Genomic DNA, 15626 nt, shown 5'->3' on the forward strand with positions numbered 1-15626 from the left:
TTTAAAAATTTTATAAGATAGTTTTGAGATAAATAATATTTTATTGATCTGAATATTGGATAGTTCAAAAATAATATATATAAAAAATTATGTTGTCAAGATAAAAATATTGAGATGGATACATGGAATTATTAGGAAAGATAAAAAAATATTTTTATTCATAAATAATTATGTATCACTTCAATAAAAAATATAAGAGATAATCATTTAAGATGATATGAGCTATGCTTATGAGACGTGTGAATATAGTAATCCAAAATTTTTAAACAATTAATGTTAATAGTACGACGAGAGATAAAGGAATACCTAAGAATACTTTAATATAAACTATAAAATTGAATCATACAAATATTATACCGTCTGAGTATACAACGGGGTGAGAAAAGAGACAATAAGAGAAAGAAAAAGAGAATGAGAATACGATAAAAGACGAGGAGGAGGTGATGTAGGAAAATGAGATGATGACAAAAAAATGAGAAAATGAGAAGTCCTAAAACTTATATTTTTTAAAATTTAATATTTTAACTGGATAACTCTGAAACAAGGATAGTCCGTATTCCGACTAATAAATACTAATCAAATCATTATATCGAATCGTTTTTGCATTCCTTAAAACATAAAACATAGACCTCACCTCATTGCCATGACTGCATCGGTACGATTCTATCGGTTTTTGCATCTCCTTGAAACATAGACCTCATTGCCATGGCTGCATTGGTAGAAAACAGTTCTTGTACAGGATTTACCTGATGTACCAAAAATATTTACTGTAGAAGCTGTTGACAGCCTCAGCATTAGTAAATCCATATGAGAAATAAAAAGTTACCTTCCATGGTTACTGTGTTCTGATGATGATCCTCAAAACATACAACTCCCAAATTATTTTGAGGCGACGTCATCGGAATCAAGAAAATAACTTGTGGCTAATAACAAATCAGCATAAATTTAACATGACAGATAGTTATCGTTTGCCTGTTGGAGCTCACACTAATTTAACCTGGCCAATTAATGGTCTGTCATAAGCAATCACAAACAACAAAGAGAATGACTGCAAGTTTTTACAGAATATATAAGAGAATTCCATAATGTTGTTGAAGCTTCCTACTTTCTCTTGCATAATGATGCAACATAATCACATACAATGAAAGTTATTCCATGTAGTAGACATTTTACATACCCTTCATGGAACTGCAAGTATTCAAATGTCGGATAATTGAGCTAGCAATAATGGATTCTCAAGTGAAACAGGAAGGGAAAAAAAAAGGACTTGGAGACTTATAAGATATAAAGACAGAAAAATCAGGAACCGTAGAGCCTAACACCACCAACTGGTCGAGCGTCACCAACGGACGTGGGCTGAACATGACCATGAGGTGCAGCACAAAAGCAAATGAGAAAACAAATCAATAACCCAGTTCCCAAGTTATCAAACTTTCGGATATTATCCATCTTTGATGTTCCCATCCTGCTTCTCCATGCCATATATGGAGTCTGCCACAGAAAGGTGGATAAGGAGACCAAGCATGATAATATGAGCAAGTGTTAGGAAGAGTAGATGAAAATTCAAATGTGAAGAGGGTTTGTGACTGGGTCAGGTCCAGCATCCGTGTCATTGTGCTTCAAGGAGAGATTGGCAAATTGGGAATCAAGGTCTGTACTCCTCCTGTGTCCATGTAAGGGAGCCGCCTGATGTTGCTGATAAAATATTCGAAGGTGAGCAACCTCTTGTTCTAGCATCTCTTGCTGGACTGCATTGTACCAAATAAACTTCAGTTTGAAAGTTCATGATATTATTCTGGAAAATCGTGCACATTCAGTGAAAAATTTTGTATTAGATGCTTACATAAAGAGATTCATTTCAATAAAATGGATGAAATCATAGGTATTCTTTTAACTGGTGCAAATGCTAGATTAGTCCCAAACCTATTAGATGCTTACAGCGTTTAAAAAGCTGCTCCTGGGATAGACTGTCAAGACGCTGCTTCAACGCTTTGTTCTCTAAGTTCAAAATAAGATTTTGTCGATCCAGAAACTCCAGTTCAGCTGAAATCCCTGAGCCTTCTGCCTATGAAAACATGAAGCAAACAAAATTATTATGAGATTCTTCAAAGTCTCCTTTTCCAAAATTAAGGCTTGCTAAGATCATTTTGGTCCGGGTGATCTCCCAAGACTTGCCTGTAAGGCTTGAACATTTCTCTCTAGCTCTGCAATGTACTGAAGCTTCCGAACCCGAGAGCGCCGAGCAAACTGCCTGGGATAATACAAAGGATTGTGCATGTAATTAGAAAATGGAACATATTCATCAACTTCATAGACTTCATAGACCTAATTTGACTCTTGCTAATGTTTGAAATGTAGAAAATCAAAATTGAAACAAACCTAACATCTAAGTGAAGCAGCACAATGAATGTGTTTCATCCAGGAGTGATCCAGTGTCCTTAAATTGTTAAATGACACATTGAAAAAGTAAGTTTCAACACCATAGCACACTGCAGTTATCATTATTCATCTGTTGTAAAAAGAAATTCCAGCCTTTTATTGCTACATATCCATTTTAAAAAAAACATTGCTTAATTGTGCATACCAATTGTCAGATTGCCTGATCTTTTATCCATTTCCTTCAGTTTGCTTTACAGCAAATATGAAGAAGGCATATACAATTCTAATCATTGAAGTCGATTATGGATACATGTAAAGGATGCATACCATGGATGTCAAGCATGCTAGGAATCAGAGGCGCAGGAAATAATAAGGTCCACAGGAATAAGCATTTATTTTTGTTAACTGACAAAAACTTTGAACAGACAAGGACTGATAAAGCTTCTGACTTGATGATGTTCATTTAGATGAACAACATTCTAGAATATTTTACAACCAGCTCTCAAAAGATGTCACGACTTATGTATTTTACATAGAACTGTTGGCAATGTCTTTCTAAGGGCATAAATGACACAAAATCTAAAATAACAGCCATCTCCATAGTTTCTGCAATTTGTTAGCTTCACCTAATGCATGTAACTAACATTTATAAAAGAATTGCCACCTAAGTTAACAAAACCACCCTAAACTAGCAAAGACACACAAACCAGGGTTTGCCGTGTTGACCTGTACCACACGATATAGGTGGTACATACCAGTCTAACAGGATATCGACATGTGGACCTCCCTCTACCGGGCAGTACTGTCACATAACCCCATATCAGGCGATACGAGGTTTGTACCGGACAGTAACTATCGAAATCCGATAGTTACCGACCTTTATCGAGGTAACAGTCAAATTTCGATCATTACCGATCAAGGGCTAAGATTGCCCTATTTCAAATGGTCCAATTGGCCATTTGAGGCTTAGAAAAGGTTTTTAAACCCTTTCCACCTCCCTCTTTGAGCTTATTTCACTTTCTCAATCTCTTCAACTCTCTCAAATTCTTTTTCACTCACATCGCTCTCTCGTTCTCATATTTTCATTTTCCTAAACTCAACAAAGTTATATATGGATTGGATCAAATATATGAGGCTAATTTAGGAAGATTAAAAGGAAAAACATTCTAATCAATAGATATGTATTCTCCTTCTAGATTTCTATTGATTTATAAGATGATTAAGCATATTCTATGTGGTGTATAACTTAATGCCCAATATGTTGTTTGATATATTTTTGATGGTAGAATAGTGTTAATTAGGGAGTAGTTAAGGTCTTTAATGTTGTAATTAATATATTTATTATTGATTTTTTTTTTTAATTAAACACTTGATATGTCAAATCTTTATATTTCATACATATTAAGGTGATTTATATGTTTGTGATAGTATAACATATTTATAGAAATGGTACAATTCAAATCATTTCTTTGATTCAATAGTAACGAAAGGACGATTTGGAATATGCCATAAAACTACTCCTCAAAGCCTCAAAAAAATGTTACTATTCTTTCCTAATTTACATTATTTTTACTAAAATTATACTAAATTTATATTTATTTCTAACTTAAAAATCTTAATCTTAATTTTTTATTTTTCAAGTATTTTTTGAGCTATTTTCGATGATTTTGGGTGTAACGTTGGTATGCCCCTGCATGCCGTCGGTACACCTTGGTACGTACCATACCGACGCTTGGTCGGTATACCAATATGAATCGAAAATGCAAATCTTGACACAAACTACTAGAGTCCAGTAGAAGGTTTCACTAGTAATGCTTATTTGCATTTCACAGTGTAAAAGATGAAAATTTACAATGCTAGTGTTCATCTACTTTCAAAGTCATCAACCTTTTCGGCAACATAGAAGACAACATGCACCAGGCACATTAGCCACGTAGGAATGGTGTAGAATCTAGATTAAAGGATATAAGAATGCAAGATGTTACTTCATCTAACCTGAGAAACTTTAAATAAATAATAACACAACTTTTGGAAATGACATATATTTCTGATCTAATTGTATGAAGAAAACATGGAATTAGTAGTGCACTAATTTAGTTTACAGTATCCAAGAGAAAACCCACTGGTACTTTCAATTAATTGTACAGACAGCCTCAGTTCATAATTCTTTCATATGATAAGAGGAGCATTTGTCATAGATATGAAAGCCTTTTAGCAGTCTCACTACTATCAATCATGTCATAAATTTAATCAGAGTTGATATGGAGTCAACAGCACTATGTTAATCAAAGAAAAATAGGTTACACTAGCAAATTATATTTTGCCATCTTCTGCAATAAAAAAGAACAAATTAATAAATTATAAACAAGGAGTTAACCAAAATAGTGCAATACATTGATATCCGCCGGTTGATTGTTTAAGTGATGACAAATATCATAAATTTGAAAAAGAACCATATCTGAAAATGTCCAAAGTCTATTTCTATTGTACAATACAAATGATGCCATGAGATACAAAGATGACGGTGGCCTGAGCCATTATATTGAGCTTAACTGAGAAGATAAGTGTGATGTGACACTGCTAGGAGAAATCAAGGATTCAAATCTAGGTCCGATACAGGTTTCGGTAATCTAACATAATGGACCCCTATGGTATGGATATACTGAGTGGTATATAAACCTGTACTTGCAGTATCGCCCAAAAAAGATAATAAAATAACAACAGTCCCTGATCAGACCAGTAAATAGTGGTCAAGAGTCAAGACATACTGTCTCAACTGATATTTGAAACCATGGGAGAATTTGTTCTAGACAATGAAAGAGTAGAGAAGCTTACAAAAAATTGTTATCGCCTTCACATAAAAGGATCCCCACCAAGAAATGTACATTTTTGGACAAACACAGAGAAACAAATGAAGCAACAAGAAGGAAGAATAACAACTCACATTAAAGAAGATTTTTAGCAATAGAGTATCTTGAACACATCAGAATGCTGCGGCATTTTTTATTGATCTCAGAATTCACATTAGGTATCTCTAAAACTGGCTTCCACAAATTTAGATCACTGGTATACAGTAACGAATTTATGAGCTTGTAAGAAGTGTTATATCTCAAAAAATCCACCACATGTTTGTGGTTATAACATGATGATATTTTTGTTTAGGGAAAAGAATATGAATATATAAAAATTTGACACTTGTGATTTTAATTTACTGATGTCAACATAATAAGTCTACACAAGAAGGATGTTCATCAACTACCTGTTAACCAAAAATTATACATTCTATGTAAGAATATTAAAAAAAAGTGCAAACTAGTAATTTACAACAGAAATCCTCAGAATTTAATACATAGCTTAGCAGTAGCATACATTTTCTTCTAGTTGATCATTGATGCCACAAGATTTGATGCCTATTTAAACTTTTACCATCCATGTTATGGAAACTTGCAATGTGCAATGCAGAAACAAAAAACTGGATAAAACACTATTGAATGTTGGCAAGACATCAACATGAAACTTACTGTTTAGCACTCCTTGGATCAGCTGCATACTGCTTAGAGAAGGAATCTTCCTTGTCTGAGGGGCATTTTGGATAGTTGGAAGATCCCTGCTGGTCTTTCTTCTCATCGCTATCAGATGGCACTACATTGCGTTCTCTCGGAACAGGGTATGCTCTACTATGCACAATCTTATTCTTTCCCAGTGTAATACTGCCCATAGTTGTTGTAGACTCACATTCTCTATGTTGCGGCCTCCCAGATGAATTGTTCTCCACATAGTATGGATAATGATTTATGTCTCTTTGGTTATCAAGTTCATTCAACCCCCATGGACATAGTGTGGCAACACTGCTCTGCCCGCAGCCCTCCAAGGCTAGGTTAGTGATGCCACAAGATACCTTAGCCCCACTCAGATATGCAAAAGAATCACTAGATGAGCGACGATGAGATCCTCTCTTCACAGGACTCTCAGGTTCATTAAGCAAATCATCAAGCCAAGGAGGTTGCTCATCAATAAGAAAACTCTCCGATGAAGTGCGCCGATGGTTTGCATTAGCAATGCCCCTTGATCCTGTGGCTCCATGGTCATCATAAAAAGGGGATAGGGTTGGAACGGGGCATTTTGGAGGAAGAAAGGATTGTTTTCCGATAGGCACTAAACTCCTGAAGCTAGTATTTGCCATGCGTCGTCTATCACAACCCCAAGCTTGAAAATTTCAGCAGAATATAAAAAAATTCAAACGAAATGGTAAATGAAATTGAAATTGACAAGCTATGCTGTGCATATTGATATAATTGAGTGATCAACACCACCGATCAAATTTTCATGCACCTGAATGAAAGAAGAGACGATTTTATAACATGATCAGTAATTGGAACTATATTAACGCATTTAGATCTCACCCGTTAGTGAATAGACATCGAAAATAAGTATATAGTATAGAGATTGACATGATTTTTCACTGAAGCCAATAAATACTTCACAAATTCCTTACAATATACGGGTTTTAGCATAAACATGCCTGCAAAATCAAGATGGAAAAAGGCACATTCCACGATATTATGTTTTACATCATGAACCGCACACATAATTTTCCTCCAAACAAAAAAAAAATCTAATCTAACAGTAGCTAACGTCGAAGATGAGGGAAAACTCGTCACCATCGCATATAAGCCATAGTTCTTCTCTTAGATCCAACAGAACAAGAAAAGGCACGACAGAACAAATATCGGGATCAGAAGAATCCGGAACGAAACCGACCGAATTGAACAAAGAACAAGAAGAAGAAGTCGAACAGGCCAAAGCTTACTGATCCGGCACGAATCCTTCATTCTCTCCCATCCGAATCCCCCGGATCAAACCCTAAAAGAGGTATTATTACGGTTCGAGGCCAGGTGAAGAGCTGAAAGAAAGGGAGGAAGCCGAAGTAAAACGACGATAAGAATCCCTCGACCCACCGGAACCCGACAAAGCGCAAAAGAAGACGACGACCACCCTCATCGGGTGCGCTTACCGCCCTCGCACCCCCCACCCCCCTCCCCCGGGGCCCACTTGTTGTGCAGTGCGGGCCGTCTGATGTCAGGATCCGACGGTCGAGAAAGGGGCTGATGGAAGGCGGTGACAACTGTAGGGGGAACGTGTCCGCGCCACCCTGCGTACCTTCCGATGTGTGCTTGCAACTACTTAGCACCAGCGTTTCGACAGCCAACTTGAGTGAGACAACCATTGGGATTTGTGTTTCTTAGAGATATTTATGTCTATCCAATCCATTTTTAGAGATTTTTGTGCCACGGATAGATTCACACCTTACAAATCCACGCGATCGGGTAGAATGTTTGTCTTTTACAAAGTCTAAAAATATTATGAATGATTTTTCTAGATTTTTCTAGAAAAATTATGAATGATTTTTCTAGATTAAATTATCCATGTTATAATAAAAATATTATAAAAATTACTTAAAAATACTATAAAGCATATTTCAAAACACTATAAATAATCTAAATAAACTCTTAACCTCTTTGTAATGACCCATGAGTAATGACAATTAAAGAGATACGATATTATATCATTTATAATTTTTTAATAATATTTATAATTTCTTGGGACATCAATAAAATACCATAAATGAGCCAAATAAAAATAATATAATATTTAAAAATTAGTAAAAGAATCGATAAAAAAATTTAGATTTTTAAAATTAAAGGTATTGTTTAAAAAAAATAAAAGAGGACGTACATTTTGAGAAATACTCAAAATATGAATTTAAAAAAAAAATCGTTCATTAAAATAGTTATTAATGAAATAAAAAAAGGAAGATAATATCTAAGTTGGATTATTAATATATTTGATTATTTGATGAATATTTATTAGATGTTTGATGTCCATTTTGGTTAGTCAATTTAAGCACCAAGTCAGATTTCTTTTGCTTGAAGCATCGACCGTGGATGCTGAGTTGGAAGCCTACAATATTTAATGGTAGCTAATTATAATAGAGTTAATGGATCTAACATTTCGATTCTAAATTATGGGGATGAAGTGATGAGTATTGTGTTAGATGTTAGTCAAGTGTTTCGAGAAGAACAACTCGTATTTAGTTTTAATTGATCTCAATTCGTATCTACTTATATACGTCTTATTCCTTCCCCTAAAAGATGCTATATTTGTTTGATGGTTGACAATACGAGGAAATAAGATGTTTGAGAGCTACCATTCTATTATGACATATTTCGGGTCAACAAAGCGTTATAAGCTTAAGAGTAGAATATTCCTCATAATATTTTGTACTCTAAAAATATTCTTCTCACCATTTTATAGATGGAAGCATTTATTTTTGATTCAGAATCCACATGATTTACTACAAGGGAGTCATACTGAATGAATAAGTCAATTCCTCCTACGAAATCTAGCTTTTAGGATGTTCAAGTTGACTCGGACCTTTGACATGAATCGATCGATGATCAGTTGTGACTCTAACAAATTCTAGAAGAATTTATACTTTTCAAGAGAATTGAATACATAATTTAGTCAAATTTAGGCAAAGAAATCACATCACAGATTTCCAAATTGTTAGGTCCTTTGTCTCAGACTTGGACTCATCCCTTCATGCTCATTAATGCTCCCTTCATTCCTTGTTCTAAATGCATGTCACCGCAGCCCACACAGACTTTTAATGGATGAGTCTTCACTTCAACGCGTGAATATTGTCAGGTGCAAGATCTAAGCTAAGGTTTACATGGATAAGAAAGTCATGGATGACCTACTTGGAATGGTGGGAGAGTTAAGGTTGTGCCTACAGGAGGCATGCAGAAGACCCCTTCCACACCCAAATAAAGTCTTCGAAGAGAATGGAAGAAGCAGCAACGTAGGAAGAATAGGAGGTGGAAGGCATGGAGTAGTAGCTGTTGCATGTCTTTACTTGAAATGAGTCGCATGACAATAATACATTTTATTTTGCTTTTTATAGTGAGAGAGAGAGGAATGATGATCGAGAGATGTGGTGAGAGTTTGGTGGGAGAGAGCCGTCTCTATTTCTCTCCAAAGAATTATACTTTATTCACGCTTCAAATTGATGTTTGATGTCATATACAATTAACGACAATGGCGTGAGGAAGATGAACAGCAAGGATCACAAAGTATCTTCAAATTGATGTCCTACTTTATTTTCCTGACATGTGGAAGACCTAATTCACTTATATCACTCTGGCAATAGTGGAGGAGTTCATCACCCAACGTCTCTTCTCTTTTAAATGCTGGCATGGAATATGATCATCTTTCCGATTTATGTGGCTCAGGAGGTGGCAGGCCAGAAGCATTGATGAGCAAGAAAGAAGTGCAGAAAACGATATTTACTTGCTGTGGAAGATATGAACAGTTGGTTTCCTTCACATAAATGGCACGAGATCCAGCTTAATTAGGTCATTATTACGCTTCAAGTATAAGAATATAATGTGGTGAAGCACAGCTGACCTAACAACTCTCAGACGACCGAACAACTCGCAGCAGAGAGATCAATCCATGTCACTGCCAAGAGCAGGAAAACGCACGTAACCTGAAGCTTGGTCAACTCCCTGCACAACACGAAGCATACGACTTTCTCGTCTCCGTCCGACAACAACGTTGCATGGAATAATAGGAGTTACGTGTCAGCGTGGAAGTCAGAAGTCTTGAATTGCTCGGTAAACTGGTTTTGAGGGAGACCGATATCAACCTTGGCATGGATTCTTGCAGCATCAGAATAAACAATATTTTACTTGGTTTATGATTTCCGTGTTCTTCTTTCTCTGTGGTGTTCAGTGTCTTTTGTTTGTTTACTTCGACCATGATCAGGTCAAGTATGTTTAAATGGAGAACAGCATGCAGGTAGTTCAGAATGCTCGACATGGGCATGCTTCCATCACAGACGAGTAAGTACGTTCTCGAGTCAATAAATGCTTGCTTCGACGATCTCATTTTACTTTCTGATGCGCCGTTTCTTACAGGGAGAACGGAGGAGTCGGTGGTCCTTCTCCCGCAGTAATTACTATGACCATCTGGTCCTTCTCTATGCCCTATCTATCTACTCATGTCTTGTGTGCAGAACTCTCCCAACAAAGCTATGTCGTGGCGGTCTCAAGGAAACATCTTAGACGACTCTGTGGTTTCGTAGCCCTACGGAACAAGCACAGAGGTTCGACCATAGACTTCAACATCCGAGGTAAATTTTCATGCATTAAATTGTCAACCATATCTCAGCCAGGATATTAATTGTGGTGCCTACCACAACCACTGCCTTCGTTCTCCTTGAACACTTCCCATCCCTTCCCAGTCCGATGGGTTTGGAGCAAGGTGGAGAGCCGAACAGGCATGGCAATCGAGGCACGAACCATGAGCTGTTGGGCTTGCTTAGGATGACGTCCGAGAGAAGCGACTCGTCCGATGTGAGGATCGCGTGGTTGCAATCTCAGTTGATCGGCCACGATGTGGTGTTCGACACCCCTTTCGGAGAGCGCCTCCTGATCTATGCTGACCATACTGCGTCGGGAAGGAGTTTGCATTACATTGAGAACTATATCCTGCAATATGTTCTCCCTGTTTATGGTACTTTTAACTCTATATATCCTCCTCTTTCCATCTGCGATTCGTGTGTCAATCGATACTGGGTTGTGGGCACTCATCCATGTTCTGACTTAATTCTCAGGAAACACTCACACGGACGATAGCTTCGTGGGGAGCAAAACCACAAGAATGGTGCACGAGGCAGCAGATTACATCAAGCGATGCATGGGCGGAGGAGCCGAGGATGCGCTCATGTTCTGTGGCTCGGGCTCCTCCGCGGCCATCAAGCGCCTGCAAGAGGTGATCGGGATAGCAGTGCCTTCCACCATGAGAGAGAGGATCGTCGCGAGCTTAAGCGACGAAGAGAGGTGGGTGGTCTTCGTCGGGCCGTACGAGCACCATTCCAACCTCCTGTCATGGCGGCAAACCACGGCGGAAGTGGTGGAGATCGGCATGGACGAGAACGGCCTGCTCGACATGGAGGCCTTGAGGCTCCACCTCACGTCCTCCAAGTACGCCAACCGCCCGATGCTGGGATCGTTCTCGGCTTGCAGCAATGTCACCGGAATTCTGGCCGACACCCGCTCATTGGCTCGCCTCCTTCACGACCACGGCGCCTTCGCTTGCTTTGACTTCGCTGCCAGGTTAGCCATGCCCCACAGAATCCCATTCTTTGGTATATTATCAGACGTGGACTACATCAACTACGTTCATATTTGTTCTCATGTTGCTGCAATATTTCTTGGTGAATCTCCCATAACAAAAAAAGTCAGGTTAATTGCTTTGACACGCCACCAGGTCAATTTCTTTATTCAGAGTTAATAATATAAAGAAAGAACAGTAATGTTTGAGATATGATTCTATATCGCCACTTGCTCCCCACATCGAAGCCTGCAGTACCTGTCAATGCGATCGTCGGTCTCTGGCTCTTTCAGCTGGAAAACCTACTTAATCTACTCTTCATGGACAATATTTCGATGTTTGACTTTTTTTCGGGACGCGTATTCTAGTCTTCAACGCTTTACTTGCTCAGGTACTGGAAACACATAGGAAATGGCAGTCCAGATTACAAAATGTGATTGCTTGCATGACTAGCCAAGCTTACAAGATCTAAAATCTTTGTTTAATGACTAAGATTCTGTGGACTACTTCCTCCGCCGTGGAGGATGATCAGCTGAGGTTTCATCTTCTTTCTTCTGCTTCTCTGCCACGCAGTGGCCCATACGTGGACATCGACATGCGATCGGGAGACATGGAAGGATATGATGCGGTGTTTCTCAGCCCACACAAGTTCGTGGGAGGCCCCGGAACTTCCGGGATCCTTCTGACGAACAAAGCTCTGTATCAGCTCAAGACTTCCCCACCTTCCACTTGTGGAGGTGGCACTGTCGCGTACGTCAATGGATTTGACGAGAAGGTGAACTACATGAATCCTGCTGATCCAGTAATCTACTTTGAACGAGGTTGATGTAGGATTTTTCTCGAGCCATGGCTATGATTTCTTTGCAGGACACTCTGTACCACGCTGACGTCGAAGAGAGGGAGGACAGTGGAACTCCACCGATCATTCAAAAGATCCGAGCTGCACTGGCCTTCTGGGTGAAGGAGTACATCGGCCATGATCTCATAACCCTCCGGGAGCAGGTCTACACCGAGACAGCACTCGGAAGGCTCCTCTCGAACCCAAACATCGAAGTTCTTGGCGACACGTCGGTCAAAAGGCTACCCATATTCTCCTTCCTCGTCTTCCCTTCTTCGCAGGGAAGGAAGACGGAGGGGAAACCCCTGCACGGGCGTTTCGTCGCGAAGCTGCTCAATGACCTCTTCGGCATCCAGGCTCGCGGTGGGTGCGCCTGTGCCGGTCCCTACGGCCACCATCTCCTGGGAGTAGACACGGATCTCTCTCTTCGTATCCGGTCGGCTATTCATGAGGTAACGAATCCGAGAGTTGCATTACCGCCTCCATGACCAGCGGCGACGGGATCGTCTCAGATACGCCATGGATCATTTTGGCAGGGATACAACGGGCTGAAACCTGGGTGGACGAGGGTCAGCTTCACCTACTACACGTCCAAGGAGGAGTCTACCTACGTTCTCGCCGCGATCGAGTTCGTCGCCGCGCACGGGGATCGGTTCCTCCCTCTCTACCATTTCGATTGGGTCACCGGCGACTGGACCTTCCGTAAGCGTGCGTTCAAGTACCATAGGATGAAGGAGGAGCTGGAAGATTCGTGTCGACGTTTGTTTGGAGATGCTACCACCGGTGCGAAGAAGGAGAGGACACCGTGTCCGAAACCAGGAAGAGAAGGAAGTGCAAGTGCGAGGATGAAGCGATTCGAGAGTTACTTAGAAGGTGCTCGACGAATTGCCCTGTCGCTCCCGGAGCGCACAGGCTGTGGCAGTGCGCCAGAGGAGATTGATCCCAACCTCATAACCTTCAGAATCTAATCCATGATGCCAATCTTTTGTTAGGAACACAACCAGACGTAGTAGACGGAGAGACAGTGATACATAAAAGTGAGCAGATGTCTTAATCTTATTTATTCTTTAAAGTAAACTCATACTTAATATGTCCAAAAATTAAGAATTAAAGGAAAAATAATGCGAAATCTGCGTGCGGTAATTGACGGGACGTCACGGAGCAAAGCTGACGCCGTCAACGAGAGGACGGGAAAAGGTACCAGGAAACGGCGACCCGCTCCGCATCATCGGTCCTCCGCATGCCCATGCCAACGCATGGGGGTCATGGGCATTCATGAGCGGGTGCCGCATGCCATCCACCCATGCGTCATGGTTGTATTTAAAAAGGGCACGACGAGTGGCGGAATGACACGTTGCACAAACAAGGGCACATTGGGAATAGAATATTACGTGTGATTCCCCCAGTGCCCCCGCCGCCGTTAGTTGTTCCGTGACGGCTTCATGAAATTTAGATCCACGAGTAGATATTTTAGTAAATATTTGATAGATAATATAAATTATAAATATATATTTTATAAGTTTTAAATGATCATTCCATAAGAATTTTTTATTGCGACAAATTATCTTAAATTTTTTTTTATAATGGAGAAAGAAAAATAAATTATGAGATAAAAAAAATAAATAATTCTTTCTATCCTTTGCAAAATTTTAAATTATTTCTCTCCCTTGCAGTGCATCATGTGATTTGAGCCTATTGCTTGCCTTCATAAGACCATATTCATTAATATGATAATTGTCTACATAAAATTAAAAGAGATTCGAACTCCAATCAATAAAATATAATCAAAACTTATTAAACAATATGTAACTAAAAGATATAGTACTTATTTTTTTAATGTAAAATAATATATTAGTACAAGTTTGAACAAATCCTTATTCTATTTGTCTAGAATTATCGAAAGAATGAAAGACAACAACTTTGAATAACTCTCTCTCTCTCTCTCTCTCTCTCTCTCTCTCTCTTACTGAAACTAGAAAAATGAGATGGTGGCATGCGTTGGATGATGCCATCTTTTAAATGTTCTTCCTACCAAACCATTAATGAGTCTCACACCATATAATTAATTCCTTTGACGTATGCAACGATGGGGAGAGTTGAGTTGCGTTGCGTACTAATATATGATTCGCATGGGAAACCTTTTAGCCCAAAAGAGATTCCCAACCTCGCGTGGTTGACTAATGTCTAAAAGCTAAACACAAGCAAGCAAAGAAAAAGACGATCAACAACGAAAGTTTATTTTCAAGAAAATGGGCTATTATATTGTTTATAATAATACTATAAAATATTAAGGCCGAAAATAAAATAAATGATAGATTGCATTAAAACATCGATATCCAACGTAAAAATGATGCTCGATATGTTTTCATTTTATATGAAATTCAATGATAAAAAGATTCATGTTACGAACTTTTTATTTTTTAAATAAGAAACTATCGTCATAATAATTTATTGAGTTGGGACGAAAAACATAAAAAAAGGATAATTATAGTTGATAAAAATTTTACCATGTCACCGTTTTCTAGAAGTTGGAAGAATATTGATGAAGGGTTTTAAATTTATTAATATTATTTCAAATATATACACACACAATCACACTAATACATTTATAATCAATCTATCCTAATGAAATCATAAGTTTTATGAATATATATATATATATATATAATTTTAAAATTATTAAAAAAAATCATCGAAGATTAACCAAAGATCGGTCTCACATTATCAAAAGATCACAAAAATTTTATATATAATAATATTTATCACTTATACTCAAAATTATTATTATAACATTCAATCGATGCATATTTCTCAACAATTTAGGATGACCATACCAATTCATAATAATAAATAAATAGGAACAAATAGAGTCAATGTTTTCTTTAGGACCATAATAAATATCATATTTCTTTACATTATTATTCATTTCTTGGATAAAATGTGAGATTGGAAGTGATGGGTCAAAATTAGTGGTTGGTGTGCAACTTCTATCTATCTATCTATCTTAGGATAACATCCTTCCAACCCAAGCTTTTTATATTGGACATGATTCAAAGTCAAAGTCCAATATCAGGTGGCAGCTCTTCTTCGCTCGGTCCCCAATCTCTCTAACCCATCATTGTGGATTTCATTGAATGCCATCCACCTCGTAGCGTCATTGTTTTAGTGAGTGAGAGAGAGAGAGAGAGGATGCATCACATCACCACAATTCTCAAAGCCACATATATAGAAA

General features: G+C 38.3%; 2 protein-coding genes across 6 annotated transcripts; one reads left to right on the forward strand and one right to left on the reverse strand.

Annotated features, from left to right (window-relative positions):
- Positions 1 to 1045: 1045 nt before the first annotated feature.
- On the reverse strand, positions 1046 to 7347 carry LOC103977084 (uncharacterized protein At4g06598). 4 transcript variants are annotated; one of them, XM_065144773.1, is made up of 5 exons: positions 7190 to 7347; positions 5901 to 6569; positions 2172 to 2251; positions 1939 to 2061; positions 1046 to 1748 (listed from the first exon to the last, which is right to left on the reverse strand). In XM_065144773.1, the coding sequence occupies exons 1-5, from the start codon at positions 7219 to 7221 to the stop codon at positions 1564 to 1566; spliced, it is 1089 nt and encodes a 362-aa protein (XP_065000845.1). In that variant the 5' UTR covers positions 7222 to 7347; the 3' UTR covers positions 1046 to 1563. The 4 variants fall into 4 exon arrangements, with proteins under 4 accessions (XP_065000845.1, XP_065000844.1, XP_065000846.1 ...); XM_065144772.1 differs by having other exon boundaries at positions 5901 to 6585; positions 7190 to 7333; XM_065144774.1 differs by having other exon boundaries at positions 5901 to 6711; positions 7190 to 7332.
- Positions 7348 to 10391: 3044 nt separating this feature from the next.
- LOC103977083 (uncharacterized) lies at positions 10392 to 13386 on the forward strand. 2 transcript variants are annotated; one of them, XM_009392497.3, is made up of 6 exons: positions 10392 to 10573; positions 10685 to 10956; positions 11057 to 11558; positions 12130 to 12331; positions 12424 to 12846; positions 12931 to 13386. In XM_009392497.3, exons 2-6 carry the CDS (start codon positions 10689 to 10691, stop codon positions 13360 to 13362), a joined length of 1827 nt encoding a protein of 608 aa, XP_009390772.2. In that variant the 5' UTR covers positions 10392 to 10573; positions 10685 to 10688; the 3' UTR covers positions 13363 to 13386. The 2 variants fall into 2 exon arrangements, with proteins under 2 accessions (XP_009390772.2, XP_009390773.2); XM_009392498.3 differs by lacking the exon at positions 10392 to 10573 and having other exon boundaries at positions 10626 to 10956.
- The last annotated feature ends 2240 nt before the right edge of the window (positions 13387 to 15626 follow it).

The sequence above is a fragment of the Musa acuminata genome, chromosome BXJ3-3 (assembly GCF_036884655.1).
Source record: "Musa acuminata AAA Group cultivar baxijiao chromosome BXJ3-3, Cavendish_Baxijiao_AAA, whole genome shotgun sequence".
NCBI lineage: Eukaryota > Viridiplantae > Streptophyta > Magnoliopsida > Zingiberales > Musaceae > Musa > Musa acuminata.

What these genes read in the sequence shown, in the direction of transcription:
- LOC103977084 (XM_065144772.1), bottom strand. Translation starts at nt 7,211, where the DNA reads ATGAAGGATTCGTGCCGGATCA. An exon ending in GAAGGATTCGTGCCGGATCA is followed by an intron (nt 6,586 to 7,189) that starts GTAAGCTTTGGC and finishes GAAATTTTCAAG; the next exon opens with CTTGGGGTTGTGATAGACGA. An exon ending in GATCCAAGGAGTGCTAAACA is followed by an intron (nt 2,252 to 5,900) that starts GTAAGTTTCATG and finishes GTATTATCCCAG; the next exon opens with GCAGTTTGCTCGGCGCTCTC.
- LOC103977083 (XM_009392497.3), top strand. Translation starts at nt 10,689, where the DNA reads ATGGGTTTGGAGCAAGGTGGAGAGCCGAACAGGCATGGCAATCGAGGC. An exon ending in TGCTTTGACTTCGCTGCCAG is followed by an intron (nt 11,559 to 12,129) that starts GTTAGCCATGCC and finishes TCTGCCACGCAG; the next exon opens with TGGCCCATACGTGGACATCG. An exon ending in TCCGGTCGGCTATTCATGAG is followed by an intron (nt 12,847 to 12,930) that starts GTAACGAATCCG and finishes TCATTTTGGCAG; the next exon opens with GGATACAACGGGCTGAAACC.